The sequence below is a fragment of the Artibeus jamaicensis genome, unplaced genomic scaffold (assembly GCF_021234435.1).
Source record: "Artibeus jamaicensis isolate MK-2021 breed Jamaican fruit bat unplaced genomic scaffold, CSHL_Jam_final contig_354, whole genome shotgun sequence".
Lineage (NCBI taxonomy): Eukaryota > Metazoa > Chordata > Mammalia > Chiroptera > Phyllostomidae > Artibeus > Artibeus jamaicensis.
Genome location: NW_026521803.1, coordinates 13,307,149 through 13,327,261, shown reverse-complemented (window position 1 = coordinate 13,327,261; position 20,113 = coordinate 13,307,149). Strand labels below are relative to the sequence as shown.

Genomic DNA, 20,113 nt, shown 5'->3' with positions numbered 1-20,113 from the left:
CTTCTAAGCTTGCAGGTTAAAAGGATAAATTGCCTGGGCTCTGTGTTTTATTGTTGAACAGCAGCAGGACCTAGTTTATTGTGCGATCATGCTATACAGCAGTCACTTTCTTGAAACTGTTGCCCATTTCTTTTACATTTTTGCCATTTACAAGTGTTCTGGTAATTTAGAATTCTGTCCTTTTATCCTAAGCAATTACTATAGAAGCTTGAGCATTTTTTACTTCCCGTGTGGAGACTACTTTGACTATAAATTGAAACCTGCATGCTATACTAATAATCCACTTGCTAGATTTAGCCCTGGAACAATGGCAAATGAGATCATGTATCTGGCTTTAAAGGGAGGATATTTACTTTTATGGCCAATAATAAAAAATGTGCTCAAATAGGAGTCATTAAATCTTTTGCTTCAGGATGTAAACTGATATCTCCAGATTTTAGAGAGAAAGCGTTCCTAGAGGTGCACTTAGGGATATGTTTCAATTTCAACTAAAATGCAGCATATATGCCACCCTTATCGAGAAAGACTTAGATTTGATGGATTATGTCATGGAGAAGTGACTATAGCATTTGAAGGAAGATGAATTGGTGCTGATTTTCCTCCGGAAAATTTATGATTCTAAACCTGGCACAAACGTGTAAAGCATGAAAGCCTAATGTTATTTCAGTGCTCAGGCTAATCCCCTGGCCTTCTTACCTGAAAGCTGCAGTTTAGTATGAAAGGGAATGCACAATAGTGCCCAGAAAACGACCAGCCTTTGGAAACCAAAAATCCTCAGGCTCCAACTGCTGATCCGATTCCAACGTACCACCCAAGTCATCAGGCAAGCACCTCCCCTCTCCGAGAAGTGCAGTTCTCCCTGAGCTGGGCAATATGATAATGACCGACCAACTTGAAAGAAATGGCAACTAAGTAACAAGTAACAGTTTAACATACCATTATTTGTTGTTTTAGAGTTTCCACATCATTTTATTAAGGGTAAGAATTGCCAGCACACCCAAGTAAAAGATAGAAATAGTTAGTGTCCCCATTTGTAGATGATGAAGCTGAGGGCATGGGTTCACACAGTGAGTTCATGGGGTGCCAGGGTCTGCGCTCAGTCTTCACTTTCTAAACCCAGCAGTAGGAACTTGCTCCATTGGTCCCTCAAGACAAATGTGAGGCCAGACATACACACAATACAGTGAGAGATGCACTGCAAATCTGCAGCCCACATAAGTTATTCGTGTTGCACACTATGGTTACATAGATCAAGTTTAAAACATTACAATGTTATGCTTTTTTACTGTTTTTTTAAACCTTAGTTCTCGTTCTGATGTTTGTGGTATGGATGAAGCGCCGAGATAAAGAACGCCAGGCCAAGCAACTTTTAATTGATCCAGAAGACGATGTAAGAGATAATATTTTAAAATACGATGAAGAAGGTGGAGGAGAAGAAGACCAGGTTAGCCATATTTTAACTCTTTAAAATAAAATGTTATGATCATATAATCTAAAGAGTAGGCCAAACGTCCATACATGTGGGGAGATAATGGTATCAAACTTCCTTTCTTTTATCACATTATTAAACACTTGGTGACTTTTTCCAACATTTGCCACACATGTCTCGAGTTTTTTTCCAAAGTATCCAAAGTCATATTGAGTTTGTGAGAAAATCATTACCATTATTTTCAGGAGCCTAGGATGTAACTCAATTCTATTTGTAGGAAAAAAAAGTTGTTTTCTTAATTGGATACCCAAAATATAAATAAAAGTACTTTTTATATTGAGATTTATATATTTATGTGTGTAGAAGAAAAAGTGCGAGGCTCTTCATTCTGTAAATATTTACCGAGCAATCTCGACCTGCCAGCAACGGTGACAGTCTTTGTGGAGACAGAGGTGGGCGGAGCCAACAAATACCTGCCCTCGAGAGAGTCTTACATTCTCAAGAAATATTTGAAGTTGGAGACAATGCGTAGCTCATCTTGGCATCCGTGGTGTCTGTCGTGGTGCCTGGCTTATCATTGGTCAGTAAACATTGAGTTCCCATCTGGCTGTAAAATAAATTGAGCTTCTGTATCACTGTGACAGGAGGAGTGGCATCCTTGTTCAAGGAAGAGAATGACCAACGGGAGGTTAGGTCATTTCCACTTCCTAATGCAGACGTCAGGGGCAGCTTTCAGAAAAAAGAGCCAGAAACTGCTGGCTCCTGGATCATCCTCAGTTAATTTGGATGGACTCTGTCGTAGGTATTTCTGTGGACATTAGTGATAAGACTGTAAGCTTAAAGAAAGCGGATTTTCATGAACATATCTCATCTTTCCCCTCTTTACTTTTTTGTGGAAAGGATATATCGCTTTTTGTTTTACAAAGCACTTTCCCGTTCATTGTACTTGATCTTTGTGGCAGGCTGTTAGAGGTCTCCGTTTTACATCTGTAGCAAGTTGCACAATTTGGTCTGAGTTGGACTGGCAAAGCCAGACCTAAGCTCAGCTTCCAGCTCCCATGCTTGGTTTACCATATTCCCCAACCCTCTCATTTAGAAGAGTATTTAAAGTCTGCTGAAAACTTGACTCGTGTGTAAAGCTGTTTTGGATACTAATTAAAATGGCTCTACAAATATACCCCAGAGTTTCTTGCTTATAAATGTCTTTGGATATTAAAATTCATGTTTGGCTTAATCCTTAATCAATCTCTCCTTTCACTTCCCTGAGCTGTGTTCAAGATTAGTAAATGTATGTTGATCGCATTATCTCATAAATCTTTTCCTGGTATTTTGTTTCTTGTCATTGTGCATAATTTTCTAGATATCAACTTAAACCTCACTCAATGAAGCTTCGGTAAAAATAGCAGTAACTGAAAGGGCACCAGTCGTAACTGATGGCTGCATAGAATTGGAGGCTCAGAGGCAAGAATCAAGATACTTCTCAGCATCCGAGGGTCTGGACCAGGGCGCTTGATGCCACCTAATTGGGTTGTTTCTCTCACCGACCCATCCCTCTCAGAAATTTTTAATGAAATTTTATTGTACTTATTTCAGGAAAGACTTATTTCCTTTATTGACTTTATGCATGTAGCTTGGTGCATGTAGATCAAATAGTAAAACCTACCCATTGTAAAGACTTATTAATATTATCGTCATAAATTTCTGTCCTTTTCTTTTCCAGACCTCTGAAGTTTCTTTGCCACCTGATAAACTCTTAAGCATGAATACGTTGCTTCCTACCCACTTTCTTGATAGCTTAAATATTTCCTAGAACTTTTTTTTATATTGTTCACTGTGGCTAATTTATTTAGTACCAGTCTTCTCATAACACCCTTTCGTAGCCTCTTGTTTTTTTGTTTTTTTTTTTAATGACAATTTAGTCCAGGTTTAAGAGCCTCTGCCCATCTCTGATCCTCTGTAATGATTTCCATTTATAGTTCTCATTATAGAAAATGGTGACAAAATTGCATGATGGGTTTTTTTATGCATTCCAATCTTTGCCTCATAATAGCAGAGTGAAATATGCAGTGTGGTGCTGCTACATCGCGGGTTCCGTCTCCTCCACCCCTGAAGTGAATCATGAAATCCATTCACTTATCTTCATTTCCAAGACCACTCTCTTAGGTCACAATTGTCACCACCCTACAACAGCACCTTAATGAGTATCCTATTTGTGTTTTCACACTCCCATTCACTCTTGTGAAATTATGAAATCCAAGCTTCCTCCTTAGCGTGACTCTCTGTCCTTGTACCCAAGCTGTAGTGTATTGTACCCTGTCATGTACAGGGAAAGACTGGCGGAAAAGTCAGAGGTAGCCACCAACTCTCTCGGGATCCAAACACATCAAGGCTGTCTATCAGGGCCACTAAAGCTTCTTTCAAAGCCAGGGTGATATGTCCTTTTACGATTTAATGGGTTTTTTTCTTCCTCCTCCTCTACCACTCTACTGGGGATAAAAGCAGTATGGGTCTTCTTCCCCGCTCTCTGCCCCCCACCCCCCACCGGAAAACACTTGTCAGGGTTTTTTTTTCCCTCCCTCTTCACCCCCTCCACCCAGTTAAATCTCATTATAGCCTCAGCTATCTTATGGTTTCAAAAATCTGCGATTTAGTAACTTATCTGGCTTGTTCTTGGCATCAGAGTGCAAATTATAATCTCATGATTTTCTGTATTCCAACCAGAAGCAGAAGGCTTCCCACAGGTTTAACTCGGATCAACACAGGTTCACTCCTATCGACAAGGAACGTTTCCAGCAACCCAGAAGCTTCTCTCGCACCCCTTGCCAAGTAGCATGGTCTCTGCCAAAAGTAACCAGTATTTTTTTTATTTCTATCACCATACATTAACATTATCTGTTTGGATTTTATTATGAAACTGGATGTGATAGAGTAAGTACTTTTCCTGCCTGGCTTACTTTACTTAACCTTGTAGCTGGGAGATTCATCCATGGCTGTTTGTGGACATAGTTCATTTTTGTTGCTTCTGAATAATATTTATTGTATTGTAAGAATGAACCACACTTTATTCACCCATTCTACTACACGTGGACATTTGAGTTGACCCAAGTGTCTTGTCTAAAACATCTAAGAACATCCCTGAGTGTGTGTCTTGGTGCATTTCCGTTGTTCTGCGCACAGAGATTGAGTGTCGAGGCCCCAGTATGCACATACGCAGCTGCAGCACAGGCCGGCTGCTCTTCCAGTGATTGCACTGGCTGACCGCCTCCTCGCCACTGCTGTGTGTGAGTTCCACCATCCAACAGCCGCACTGGTACTTCGTTTCTTCCTATCTTTTAAAATTTTAGCCACTCGATGTGTGTGCATGTGTGTGTATGTGTGTCGTAGTATGTTTTAATTAGGATATTCCCACAGACTTTACTGTTTTGATATCTTCTTTGTAAACTTTTTGTCTGTTTTTCTATCGAGTTGCCTGTCTTTTTTTTTACTGATTTGTAGGACATCCTTATATATTAGGAAAAACAGTTATTTTTCAAATAAATGTATTTTATATATATATACACATATATATATATACATATATATATTCTCTCATTCTGCAACTTGCTTTTTATTCTCCTGATGGTGTCTTATGATAAACAGAAGTTTTTATTTCTGTTTATCAATTTTTCATTCTGTTTGTAAGTTTATATCCTGTTTAACAAAACTTCGTATACCCCAGGGTAATGAATCACCTCCCCCAGAAATATATCTGTGATTCATTTGTAGTGGATTATTCATTTGGTCCCAGGTATGAACTAGAGTTCTTTTTTGTTTTCTTCCCCTGTGGATATCCAGCACCATTTACTAAAAAGGTACGTGTTTTCCATTGCATTGCAGTGGGTCATGTGACATACAGCAGTTGGTTATGTAAGTGTGAGTCTGCAGGCCAGCTTCCTGCTTCTCTGTGTGTTTTCATTACTATAGCTTTCTAATATAACCTCAGATCTATGAGGATAAATTCTCCACTCAATTCATGTAGCTTTTTTTCAAAGTTTTATGGATTTTATTATTCATCTCTTCTTCTGAAGAAAAAAACTTAGTTAATACCCTTACTTTCTAAGGGAATTTATTCCAAATGCTTCTTCCTTTTCTAAATAAGATACTATTGCTTTAAATATTAAAACTGTGCTCAGTTCCTGAGAAGTTTAGTTTTGTGAAATACTCTTTCTATTTTCCATAAATAGGACGGTCACCTGTTAGAAATTCCCTTTCTATGCAGTAGTGTGCATTAAGCCTTTTTAGCAACAGAACATCGTTCATACTTTTTAAATTAGTTTATTTGAAGACATCATCTGTTACTCAGTGGGCCTGGGAAATGGGTTGGTGCCATGTTGCATTCCAGACAAGTTTTAGTTGATTTTTATTACACGTAGCTGGTAGTTTATGGAGCATATGTCTTACCTCAAGATGTGGACAGAAGCTGTGCAGTGGAGGCAGACAGAGCTTGAGGTCTCAGCCGCCAGCCTTAATGAATGAGCAGGTCTAAAGGGTGGGTGGATCTCAGGGGTCAGTTTAGGTAGTTGGTGGCTGCCTGTGGTTAGCGTCACAGGCAGGTCTGCAGAGCCGTCTGGGGAAAGCTATAACCCTGAACCCAAGGCTGGCACAGCCAGGATTTCCATCTTCCTGCCTAGAGAAGGGATTCTTCTTAAAGAGCTGACTGATTAGAATACAAAGCTGAGCATCCTTGACTAGGATGGGCCTCCCTGTCTTCCCTGCTCTTGATTAGCTTCTCTGTCGGTTTACATCTTGTGCCAAAACACAGGTTGCTAGTTTCTTCAACAGAATAGCCCGAAGGGGCCTAGGAAAAGAAAAACAAAGAAATAAACAAACACACCTATCTATCTTGTTTCTTTCCTTAAGCGGGGTGGACTTTTATTGGTGCTGTGGGTAGTCGGCTGGGTTTGGACTATTGGGCCATATTTGACACCAGCATCAGACTTGCTCCTTTATTTCCTCACGGTGCTGTTGGCAGCTGGACAGACGCTTTTAGTATAAAATGTCCAGTCTCTTTTAAGAGGGTGAGGGTTCTTCTTTATCTGCTTCGCGCCATAATCACCAGGGCTTTTGGTGGTTATCAAGTCATGTTTAATTACCCTCATTAGTAAATGTCCTTCAGTGCCCTTTTGGCCAGTGGTGCTGGCTGCAGACACTGTATCCCTTTTAATGATCTTTACATCTATTTCCTTGCTTATAGGCTTCTCTAATAAAATCAGGGTGAATGTGCAACCATCCCCTTTCAGCCCCAGGATAGGAAATAAAGTGTTAGCTTCCTCCTTTTTTAAAGCTTACGACTTAATTTAACATTGCTTTTATATTAAAGAAACATTTATTGAGTATGTATTATGTTTGCAACACTAACTGGTGTTCACTTCACACATCCTGTACCTAAACCCCTTGACATCATGCAGCTTCATTCTCCATGATAGTAGCAAAAGCTATTGTTCGAAGGTACCCTATGTGTTAATTGCTTTATGTACATTATCTCTTTTGACCTTCCCCCAAGTCCAGCAAAGCAGGCACACACTGTTAGAAGGTAGCAAACGGGATTAAACCCTCGTCCACCTGAGTCCAAAGAAAATGGTGCAGTACCATGTCTTGTACCATTCTTGGCAAAGCTCAGCCTCAGCCAGGCAATTAAAACAGTATCTTCCAGCTTGTCATTTGAATGTATCAAAGAAAGCTCTCTTTTCTTTGAAGCAGTCTCAGGGACATTCGACAGCTTCCTCTGCTCTTAAAATTTGACTGGGGAAATGTTCCGTTCCCAGGGTCTGGGCCCATTGGTGGGGACTCAAGACCTATGAAAGAAGATTCTGCCGTTCATACTAGGAGGTGTCACAGTGACAGTCAGGAGACACCGGCATCCTTTGGACCACAGCGTGCGGTTCAGCGGAGCAGTGGCGGCAAGGAGAGCAGGCTTGTCCTCTCAACATGCTGTCAGCTCATTAGAGATTAAAGCCAACGCCTGTGAGAGCTGGTTGTGACAGAAAGTGTGGTGGCTACTTAAAGATTCCATATCAGTTTTCTCTTGATCAATCTTGGATGCGGGGCCCTTATAACCCATGCGTACCAGCTCTGTCTTCCCATGCTGCCGCGGCTGAGTATAACATCACAGCTGGCTGTATTTTTTCTCCCAGTCTCTTCAGATAAGGCGCAGCACCTCTTGGGTTCAGTAGGTTTCCTATTCCTGGACTGAGGACTCGCTGACTTCCTCAGTTTGGTTTTCAGAGACTTGTTCTTGGCTAGTGTCTTCTGCCAATTCTGATGGTTCAGGGGACATGTCTGAAAGCTGGATGCTGTGCCATTTAAAGTCACAGTTCACATACTGTGGGCCTCTATTTATTTCAGTGATTTTTGAGAGAGAGAGAAAGGAAGGAAGAGAGAGAGAGACAGAAACATTGGTTTGTTGGATTCATTTGTTGCTTCTTATATATGCCCTAACCAGGGATTCAACCCTCACTCAGACTTGGCATCTAGGAATGGCGCTCTAACCAACTGAGCCATCCAGCCAGGGCCACTGCCAGTCTCTTTATACAAAGCCTGTGGCTGTGTTTTATTTTAACTTGTGGAGTGTGAAAATTGAAAAAATTCATATAAATTTTGGATCTCCCAATTCTCTCAAAAAATGGAAAGATCTAGCAATATGGCCTGTGTTCTGACATGACAACAGTTATAGCAAAGTAAATAGAGGCCTTTTCTCTCAGCAGGGCAAACATATTGGAGTAATTCTTTCTTCCTAATTTTTATACCAGGCTGCATTGTTGACTTATGTTATCAGCCTATCTTGTATAGCTACCTGATTTTGCAGACTCCAATTCAATTATGTAGTAATTACTAGGCTTTGGATTCAAAACATAGATTTCTACAGGGAAGGGGTACTGCAATGCTCTGAAACCATGGAATAATTTTCTGTAGCACTGGTTTAAAAAAGAAAGAAAGTGGATTAGCCACAAGTATATTTAGCCAGATATACTAGTTACAATAAAATAGGCTAGCTGCTGTAACAAACTCTAAAATTTCAATGACCTAAGCCTAGTTGAAATGTATTTCTTGCTTACTTAGCAGTGATTGGGTTTTGGGCCTCTGGAATTTGAGATGGGAAAGGGTGGTCAGCTCCACTCCACACAGTTATTCAGGGACCCGGAGTTCCACTGGCCCCTCCTCCTTGGGCTTCCAAGGTCACCCTAGATATACATACTTGCCACCACTAGATGACAGAAGGGCAGGGAGAATGACTTGTTGGAGATTTGAATGGGCCATTCCTGGAAGTGGCATGCACATCACTTCCACCCTGCCCTGGTTAGGGACTTGAGCTTAGAGAGTCACCCCTGAGGTTCTAGGAGAACACATTTTATCTCGTCCACAGTAGGTTGCTAGATCCTGGGCATCATTCTCACACATCTGATATGCCAGAGAAGGTGGTTCCCTGAACGTGGACAGGGTTCCCTAACCCCGCCCCCCAGACCAGTACTGGTGTCCGGCCTGTTGGGAAACAGGCCCCAGCAAAGCTCGCCTAAGCTCCACCCCTTCTCCACTGTCCAGACCCCCTGTCTGTACCCCATCCCCCCCTCCACAGCAGGAAGCGAGCAGTGTGTGGGACAGCCAGGGAAGCTTGAAGCTTGCCTGTGCTCTAGCTCTGAGCCCCACCCCACACCCCCCTCCTGCTCTTCCACAAAACGAAACTGGTCCCTGGTGCCAAAAAGGTTGGGGACCTCTAATAGCGGAGACATGGAGGGCACAGCAGCTCATGAAAATGGGACAGTGCGTGAGCATTGAGAAACAGTATATAAGACTCGCCAGCAACCAGGAGGGGCACCTTTTCCTTCCTGGAGAATATGTCCGAACTCCCTGGTCTGCTAACATCTTCTTGAGCGGGGCTCGGCATGGCACGTGGAGGGAGTCCACAGCCGATTTCAGGGCAGGGGAGTCACGGTTGGAGCTCTTTTCAGTGACCCTGAGTTCCAAACCCCGAAAGATCCAGCTATAATTGCTGTCCGAGTTTCAGTTGGCTTTTTAAATGAGATATATTTCTCGTGTGACTTATGAGAATTAGTTTAAGCATTTTAGTAGATAGAGCCCCAGAATCCATGACACAGAAAGCACATTCGGCAATGACCGGGTGCCTGAGATGGGGTAAGAACGCCCAGGATTTGGCTCTGAGGAACGAGGATGCTGAGTGGTGAAGACTCTGAGTGGTGAGGGCTTGCACTCTGCTCTTCCACTTTGCATTTTAAAACTGCAGTAGGATTAAGCTGCCTGTGCATCTTGCCTGTGCCATGTCATTTCACACTTAGTCCATGGTCTTCACAGGCCTCTATCTGTTTAGCCACCAAGATTCGTCTCAAGACATCGTCTCTTGCAGTCCCAGGCTAAGTCATGTCTCTGCTCTGGGTTCTCACAGGCACCCACATCTGCCTGTATTTAGAGCTTTGTGTCCAGCCCTGGTCTAGACCCTAAAATCTATGAAAGCAAGGCTCATTATATTCACTTCATATTCCAGTATATACAAATATACTCACACCCAGCGGACACTCACAGAATGTTTGTGCATTGGCCCCTCTTCCTGAATCTCTTAGTTTGTAAGTCTGTCTAGATTAATTAAACCAGTATACACCGAACAGCTTCACATTCCTTCTTTGAAATTTCTCATGTCTTCTGGAAATGATAATTGCACTCATCAGTGTTAGCATCCATTACATATTTGCTCTGTGTCAGGCACTGTACCGCACTCTTAGTTTGTATGTCTCCTGTAATCTTTCCAGCAACCCTACGCAGCACATGCTGCTATAAATTCGGTTTTCAAAATCAGGTTCATGTGACTTGAGAGGCCAAGCTCTGGTGTGCTAGGCTGGGGGTCATATGAGAGATGTTTTATGTCATCTTGTTAGTCTACAGTAGGCAGGCACTACTGTCTAGGACCAGTGAGGCTGGACACCTACTATAGTTTGTTAGATGACCACTGATAATCTGGCTTGAGAACAGGTAAAGGGTAAGAGCCACTTAATTGGTTAAACACAGTTTGCAAAATGAGCACATTTTGACACTCTGGAGAAGCAATCTGAGCAGCCAAGTTATTTTTTTTAAGTCAAGAATATAACCTGAGCAGCTGGAAGTAAAACATAAAATCCAGGCTGGATGTCTAGACTGAGAGATGGGGTGCAGGTCCAGGAAAGTCCCCTGAGACCAGACCTGTCGGTGCCTTGGGATCTCCACCTGAGCCTGGGGGCACCGCGGGCTCCCTGCCCCCGTGTGAGCAACCGAGCCCGACTGCCTCTGGACCAGCAGAGAGGGACACTGTCTGATTTAACCACGGTATATTTGATTCTTTGAAATAGTTGTTTTACAAAATCATTCTACTGTATAAGCAATCTAACAGATGGCTAAATCTGGATATAACTGCAGAGACCACTTTCAACATTTTTATTGTTGGCTAAAGCACACTGTTAATTATGTTCCCAAGTTATTCATCTTTCACACCCACCTGCAAACACCAGTTCATATTAGTTATTGAAAGAGTTGCACTGACTTCACAAGAGGCAACTTTCTAGGCATTAAATACAGTTCATGTGCACATGATTTGCACATGACTTTTTTGGCTATTCCTGTCACTTCATGTGAATGAATACAGTATTTTCAGTAACACATTTGAATATTTATTGTTCTTGACTAATCACCCATGTCCTACATTTAGTTTTAGACAAGTAGAAAGCTATCAATATCCCAGTAATTAAATGATAATGGTTTTGATGCCAAGTATGTGTTAGCAGTATATGTGTGTGGGGGGAGGGGTGCTAAGTTACCAGGTGTCAGAGTTCTACCCTTTGGCCAAACCACCAACTGCTTGACTGCATGTCCCTTGTTGACATTGTTTATGGCTGTGGTCACGTCGCAACGGCCGCAGAGCAGAGATACTGTGACAGAATGTGTGCTCCCCGAAGCCTAAACTATTTACCATCTGGTCCTTTACAGAAAAAGTTGGTTGACCCTTGCCTTTAACTTAGTCCATTCATGGAGTCATTAGCTCTTTTGTCCAAAGGTTGAACCCTCTGAAGATCAGCACAGGGAATTTAAGTCATGGCCAAGGTCACCCGTTTGGTGTAGTGGAACCAGGATCCGAATTAAGGCATTCTGAGTTCAGATTCCGTCATTTTAAATTGTAAGACTGTGCTTTCTTTGCTGTGTCGACTTTATGGGGGGATTTATCTTAAAGGGGAAAAAATGTCTTTTTAGGAAGGGCCAAAAAAGATGTGACATCACCGAGGACAGGATTTCGATGCTCTTCACCATGTCCTGACTGCATATTGCCATTTCTTTATCACTTATTTTTAGGTTTCCTCCCAGATGGAGTAATATAGGTCGTGGTAAGATAGCATGACTTTAATCTTGTCTGAATAATGAAATTTTAATTTTTGTTAAGGAGAACTTGGAACCTGGGATAAGAATGTGGAATCCAAATTGCATTTAGAAGGCTACCCTTTTTGTCTTCTTGGAAGGGTAGAAAAAATGTTGCTTATCTTTATAGGGTTATAACCCAATTGCATGGAAGGAATGGGAAATGACAACTTTGGATAAAAATAAGGTTCAGGTCCTGACAGGTGTGGCTGCATTGACTGTGTGTTGTCCTGCAAAGCAAAAGGTTGCCGGTTGCATTCCCTGTCAGGGCACCTTGCTTGGTTGCGGTTCAGTCCTCAGTTGGGATGTATACAAGAGGCAACTGATTGGTATTTCTCTCTCACATTGATGTTGCTCTCCCTAGCTTCCCCCCTCCATTCCTCTCTAAATTAATGATAAATAAATACAGTTTTAAGAAATAATTAATTTCAGATTTCAGGACAAACATCTTTCTGGAGCCCCGATACTCTGCTAGGGTGTGAAGTCTCTGCTCTGCCCTGTCCTCCCCTCTTCCAGCAACATCTCCCAGCTGCATCCACCTTTGTATTCCATGTCTTTTGTAGTCGATTATCAGTTATATTGTTTTCATGATTTTTAAACGTGTCCTTTTAAAAGACATTACGCTAAAAGCTCTATGAGGTCAGTAACCATGTCTTGACCCAAGAGACTCTTCAGAAGGATCTCATTGAATGAAATTTAATCAAATGGTATTTGATGCATTTTTTCCAAAAGAGCATGCTATAGTCTTATAATGGGAAACAAATTGTGATAAAATGTGGTACCAGTTTCTGGAGCAGAACCGTAATACTGCACCAGAGAAGGAACCTTCGGCTCGTTCCCGATCCTGGGCACAGGTTTTGAAAAGTAGCTGCCGCAGGACAGCAGCGGTAACAGAAAACCATGGGAGCAGAAACAGTCAATGTGCTTCGTGGGGACCCTGCCACCGTCCCTGTGGGAAGTGGAGCACAGTCCATGAAAACAGACCGGAGAACCTTCGTCTGCTTCTTCCGCCCCCAAGTTATTTTTTCTCTAGCAGGTTTATTATTCAAACTGGAAATGTTTTTAGCAAACCTTCTATTTTGTGTGTGGGTGGGTAGGGGTTGCTTTAATGATCCGTTGACTCTCGTTAGTTTTCACATAATTTCTCCTGTGAATGTAGTAGGCACAGTCATAATGGTATTTCTCTGGGAAGAAAATCAGGTCATAGTGTAATTTACATAAACCTTGCAAGGGTATGGGAGCTGCTTGTCAGCCTTCCTGTGGTAATGTATTGGCATCTTATCACTATTTCATTCAATTATTTTAATGCCAGCAGCGATGGAGGGTGAGATAATAATGTTCTGTTCTACCTTCCATTCATTTCTCCAGCTTTTTTCCAGATAACTTTTTTTCCTTCAGAATTTTGTCCATTTACTTTTATATTAGTATTTTTATTTCTGTCTGTCTTGAGACGTTAGAAATGTTTACCCTAACTAAATGAGAATTTTAAAGTTACTTGTCTGTGCCACTACAAACGACTTCCACTTGCACCAGCCTTGGCCGAGGAGGCAGCAGAGCTGGCCTTCGGGTGGCATCACTGGTTCTCACCAGAGGAGGCTGAAAACCGACCAGGAACCTGCAGTCCCCTCCTCTCCCTCCCTGCCAGGCCCTCGTGGGACCTTCCCAACTAAAAACCAGTGAGGTTTGTTTTAACCAAGAACCCACCACGCACAGACCAGAGTGCTAGGCCTCTGCCTAGTGAGCATAGCCACCTTGAACTTCTTTCTGGCACTTGAACCCCGCTCCCCACATTTCTCCCTGAGCAAACTCTGTGATGCATTTCTCAATGGCTTTCGGAACAAGGTGCAGCTTTTTTGTTTACTTATTTTTCTTGTCTGGTGGTCTCTGTCTTATCTTTCCATACTGCTTCCCTGAGTCCAAGTCCTTGGGCAAATCATTAACCTCTCTGAGGTGCTGTAATCAATGAAATGGTGCAACACCCACTTGGAAGGATTTTTGCTTGGTGTACAGTTGATCCTTGAACAAAACGGTGGCAGGAGGGGGATGGTTAGGGGTGCCCATCCCCCTGCACACTCGAAAATCTATAACTTTTTACTCTCTCAGAACTTAACCACTCATAGCCCTCTGTTGACCGGAAGCCTTGTGGACAACATAAAAGATCAGTTAACAATTATTTTGTGCCTTGTATGTCTTATACACTATAGTCTTACCATAAAGCAGGCTAGAGAAAAGAAAATGCTACTAAGAATATTGTAAGGAAGAGAAAGTGCATTCACAGTATTTACTGCAAAAAGTTCACATGTAAGTGGACCTGTGCCGTTCAGGCCCATGCTGTTCAAGGCGCCACTGCATGTGAAACGTCACATGAGGAAGCGCCCGACGTAATTGCTGAGAGGGGACGGGCGGCGTGGAAAGCTCAGCTTCCTTCTTCCCACTCCCAGAGCTGAAAGTGGCATCCGGCGCCAGCAGGCATTCCTGAAATACTTGCGGAACACTAAATGAATGTTTTCATCCCTCTCCAAAACAGACTTAATTGCACAATTCTATGGATTTCACCAGCCATGCAGCTTTCTGAAATTTCTTCCTGGGATTCCAGAATTTCAATTTATACCAGTACAGCATTTTATTGTACTTCACATAACCAAATGCCTTAAGATAGATTCGTGGTATCATTTTCTGAGCCAATTATAAACTATCGCAAGTCAGTGCAACTGAGCAAGAGAAGCCCGAACCAGAGTTTCAGCTGCTAACTTCCTAATAACTCTCCCAGAATTATGATCTTTTAAGATATTTTCTATCAGAGATGGGGGGAGTCACTACTTTTCACTACTTGCAGTGTTAATATTTTAAAAACACTATTTCCATGCCTACTTCTAATGGTCATTGTTGAATAACACGTGTTGTCAGTTAGTTAAAACAAGAATTTCCCTTGTTTGAAAATTAAAATTTCTTTGGAAAGTTAACATTGTAAAGGTTGACAATAATATGAATTTTCAGATCCGATTTTTCTCCAGAGAGTTTTAGGAACCAAAAAAAAGAGTTGTTGTTGGGTTGTTTCTTTCCTAATCTTCAGAACTAAGGCAATGAACTCCACGACCTTGACCATGGCCTTCAGTCTCTGTAATTCTCTTTGTAATTCTTATCCTACATGTTGTAATTTGTGTAAGTGAAGCGTCACAGGATTATAAAGATGTATAATTTAGGAGGTTTGCATAGAGTGACCCCTTATCAAAAGGCTTAAAATGGGACCCTCGGGTCAGGACCTTGTCATAGAACAGAGACAGATGTGGACAGAAAAGCCATTTCTGAAACCTGAGCACGCTCCCGCCCACTTCCCACCACCGTCGGGTTTTTATATCCCAAATTTGCAATAAACAGGAAACCATCACAGAGAAACTCTTAAGCCATGCGTTTTAACCCAGTTTCTAGCTTCCTGTAAATCAGTGATTTTCTGCCTCTTTTTTAGATACCAGTGTCACCGAGGATGACCCATTTCCGTCATTAGGGTAAACTCGCCACCATTGCAGTGGGACTGAGGGTCTTCCCTTCCCTCCCCACTGTGAACTATGGCTGTAGTGTATAATGTGACCCAACGCACATTTCTTAAATAGACTGTACTTTTCAACATCAGGCACAAATACCGTCCCTGAGACTTTATTCTCTCCCTGAGACTTTACTCAGCACCTTTCTAAATGAGGACTTCCTAGGGGCCTGGCTTATTGGTGGTGGAAAAGACTGAACTGGACTACAGACATTTTTAAGATTGTTTCTACTCTTTGGTTCTTAAAGTAGTAGGAAAAGGCTATCAAAAGAAAGATAAAAGCCTGGCAATTAATATGCTGCTCTGTGTGTACACTGATAAGTGAGGCAGGCCAGGGGAGCTGCTTGTCCATAGGAGACAGCTGCTATCAGCTATAATACATTATGTCAGCAGTTAAGATCTGTTTTGCCATATCTTTTTATTTTCCAGGTGAATCGTTGGCAACTTACTAGAGAATTTTTAAAATACTGCTAGCCAATCAAAATCATTTGTGTTTGTAACCTTTGGATAACTTAGGGGCTCTGTAAGAAATCAGGGTAGACAGGCTCTTTCCAGGTAAGAAATAGCGTAAAGAAAGCCCACACGCCTCTTTTGTCTCTAGTCAGTCCAAATGAATTTCTCTGTGTTCTTATACTGAATTATCAGACAATGTACCGAAGACTCTTTAAGGAGCGTCTCACCGGGTGAAAGGCTGTACTTAAACATAAGATTCAGTTACTTGATGACATGCAATTCAGACTTCTAATAAGGCCCCCTCAGCATAAAAACACATTAACTTGCATTGTTCTACTTACAATCTGTTTCCCCCTTTTTTACAAAAAGCTTTGAAAGTTATCAGAAGACACGCCCTTCTCTGTTATGCTTGGTAGTTATGCAATTAAACGTGGCTTGGAAAAACAAACTTCTTAATGTCTGAGCATTCAGATTCTCTAAATTAATCTCTCTATTTTGTATAATATTTTAACATATCAAAGGCTTTCACGTCTATGTCATTATATGCCTTTACTTTAACATATTCTCTAAATAACTCATAAATTCCTCAAAGTTTTAAGTGGGGCACATTCGTGTAAGATCGAGATGCTTTCACTCAAGGTCTGTATCCCTAATATAAAATCCTCTGTCCTGACAAGAGAAAACAGCGTTCCCAAGCCTTTGCTCACGCCATTAATTCCCTGCTCTCCCTAGCCCATATATTGTTCAAGATGCAAAATTAATACCAGTTTTCCCACTCTGAGCATATACTTGGCAGTGTACCAAGGTTTCATGCCAGGCTGGCTTGGCCTACTCTGTCCTGCCTCACCTGCCACATCACCTGGATACTCCCTACAGGAGGTGTTTTCTCTGCGCCTTCACCATTTAGATGAGCTGGCTCTCTGAGTAAGGAGTTGTTCAGGGCAGTGTTGTCAGGAGCACAGCATCGAGTTTGACATCAGCATTCTGAAGTCAGTCACGTCTGGTTTTGATTCCCACCCTAATCACAGACCCACTGTGTGACCTTGGGCAAGTTACTCGCCCCCTCCGAATCTGTTTCTTCATCTACAAAGGAAACAGAACATTCTTTACAGGTTTGTTACAAAGGATTTGTGAAAAGACACTTATCAAGAGGCTGGTATAGTGCCTGGTACACAGAGGGTATGAATGTCTGTGACCTTTCCCCTCTCTGTCTACTTTGTTATTTTAATCATTCCTCACATTCCTGCACCACCCCCACCCCACTCATCCGTCTAGTTTGTTACTCTCTAAATCCAACCTGTATAGCTCAGGCTTGACTCACTCTCTGAAATGACTAGGCGAAGAACTAGGCTTTGAAGTCTTAATGCATGTGGAGTCAGTCTGTCTCTGTGCCTTAGTAGATCTGGGACTACGGACTAGTTACTTGTTTGACACTCCGCTTCTCTGACTCTTAAATGGAGATAATAAAACTTAATATCACAGGGTGTTGTTCGGAGCATTAAATGAGCAAACGTGTGTAAAGCACCTAGAAGAACATGGTAAACATTCAGGCACGGAATGAATCAGAACCACCGTAAGAGATACTGCAAACGGTTTTCACCTGGTTTTCAACAAAGACATGAGGCCTGAATTATAAAGAGTGCCAGAAACTGTACTTTCTGTAAATATCAGCATTAAATTGGAGAATTTTTGCTAAGCTATGGATGTAGCACTTCATATCACCAGAACTTAGGGGTTTGAAAAACTACCAAGTATCTGCCCAGAGCTAATGTTGTGATGCATGTTCACATTTTAGCCAGTTTCTCCATACATTCCTGCCCCACTGGCTGATGTTAAAGCTGAAAAAAGAGCAGCAGGCCCAGTCCCTGCCCAGAGCATCCTCACAAGTTCCACTCTGCGTCAGTCTGAAAGGGGACAGACTGTCTTCTAAGACACTCCCCCTTGGGCTGCCCTGAGAGCCAGTCCCCTGGCCGAGCTCGGGGCGATCAGAGGCTGGCCAAAGCTTTTCTGTGAAGAGCCAGGTAGCCAGGCTCTGTGGACCACATGCAGTCTCTTCGGCACATTCTTCTTTGTTGGTTTTAAATGACCCTTTAAAAATGCAAAAGCCAGTCTTTCAAAAAATAGGAAGTGGGTCAGACTGGGCCCAGGAACTATAGTTTGCCAACTCTAAACTTGAAGGGATGGAAAAATAAGCAGCGGGTTTGACACTGTGCTGAACTAATATTTTTAAGGACAAAGAGAACATACCTACATCTGTTAAAAAAAAAAGTAAACAGTGTAAGGTAGGAAAAAGTTTTTCTCCAGCCTGTTAGGGTCCTTGGCCGGGCCTGAAAATTAAACTAACAAAGATTAACAGAAGAAGAGCACACACATTTAAAAAAAATTTACAGGTCCATGGGAACCTTTACAGGAGAATGAAAATGGAAGAAGTGGCTACAGCAGGCAGCTTTTTGACGAGAAAAGGGGTTGGTGCAAGGTGCAGTAATGGTGAAGAAGGAACTAGCAAGATAAGGGTTAGCTAGACACACACTGTTTGCACAGATGTCCTGGCCCCAAATTCCCCTGCTGATAAGAGTGTCTTCTCTCCTCCTGGTACAAGGAGGGGACTTTCCACATGAGTCTCATGACCTCTTTTAGGGATATAGGGTGAAGCAACAGCAGGTCAGAGTAACCTTCACATGTCTGTCATTGTAAAAAAGTCCTTCAACTTAAGATGTTTAATATGCTGAGGTGACATTTGGGGGCAGTATGTCCTGAACCCCATCAACATTTCATTGTTACCTTTGCTTCTTTGGTACAACTCTATTTTCTAGGCCGTTTTTTAGGCTGTTTATAGTGGGGCCTCATGTCGCTGCTGTTTTCCATTGGAAACTGATAACCTAGTAAAACAGATGGAGCGCAGACTGCAGAAATAAAAAAAAACACAGAAGAGCTGTGTGAAAGAAATATTTAATCATAACATGAAAAACTCATAGTGGCAACTTTTCCATTATGTTAAATTTCACTCATTTCTATGCATTTGGGGTATGTGTTTGAACACAAATGTTGTAATTTTCCATCTTTATGCCCATCCACCATGGGTTTTTTGATTTTTGTCTTTCACAGGACTATGACTTGAGCCAGCTCCAGCAGCCTGATACTGTGGAGCCTGATGCCATCAAACCTGTAGGAATCCGACGACTGGATGAGAGACCCATTCACGCTGAGCCCCAGTACCCAGTTCGATCTGCAGCCCCACACCCTGGGGACATCGGGGATTTCATTAATGAGGTACAAAGAGAGACTCACTGTCTTTAAAATGTTGTTTATTTTATGCTGATATTTAGCTTTGTGTAAGAAAATGTGGCTTCAGTAACAGAAAATAGATTTAATTGCTTTGATCAGCCAAAAAGAGATCAATCAATTAATATCTGCATTTATAAATGACATTCACATATTTTATCAATAGTAATCACACCAACTCTAAAAGGATTTTTCCTAGACTATAAAGGCAATAAATAACAATAGTAAATAGTATGTTCTAATTTCATTGATTAGAATTTCTGAATGTAATAAGTTCACTTTTATTTTCCTCACTTTAAATCCACAAATGGTGAGATTTCACTGCCTACCAATGACTAGAGAGTTCCATCAAATGAGATTAGTAGGAAGAGCAGCTAAATTAAATATTATGTAAGTGATTTAAATACTTGTCTAGTTGATGAGTTTTAAGAGCTTCTGTAAGAGGCAGCTAATTCGCTGTTGAATATAACAGATAAGATTTTCACCGTCAAAATTATTATGGCATTCTTTTAGTTCATTACTGACCAAGAGTTCTGTTACATTTAATGCTTAAGTTTTGAATTAAAATGATTTATGCTGCTTCATTTGATCATGTTTATACTTTGCAATTCTCCTTTTCAATTTTTATTATAAGGGAATAAGACACACTGACATCAATTGTGAATATACAGCTGGTCTCATGTTCTCCAGCCATATCTTCCCACTCATGTCTGCAAGAGCAGAACTGGCTTCAGTGCATTACAGAGTGGAATGTATTTGTCATACATGTCACCTTCAGTCACGGGCTGCTAAGACTCTTATTTCCTGGTCTTCCTTAAAGTAGTCATATATTACATATACATAATCAATCTACCTTAGGCTTTTAGAAGCACTTACAGTTGGTAAAAAAAAGTTTTGAAACAAAAAATATTCATCTATCTTTACAAGTATTCATTACTGTCTATTTCTAAAATGCATACTACTTTCTGAACATAATGTAT

General features: G+C 41.6%; 1 protein-coding gene across 1 annotated transcript in view; it reads left to right on the top strand.

Moving 5' to 3' along the window:
* CDH2 (cadherin 2) overlaps nt 1–20,113 on the top strand; it is a 208,059-nt gene that overhangs the window by 178,750 nt on the left and 9,196 nt on the right. The window contains exons 14-15 of the mRNA XM_037127843.2: nt 1,305–1,444; nt 18,957–19,121. Coding sequence (XP_036983738.2) covers nt 1,305–1,444; nt 18,957–19,121 — 305 coding nt within the window. The remainder of the gene's footprint in view (nt 1–1,304; nt 1,445–18,956; nt 19,122–20,113) is intronic.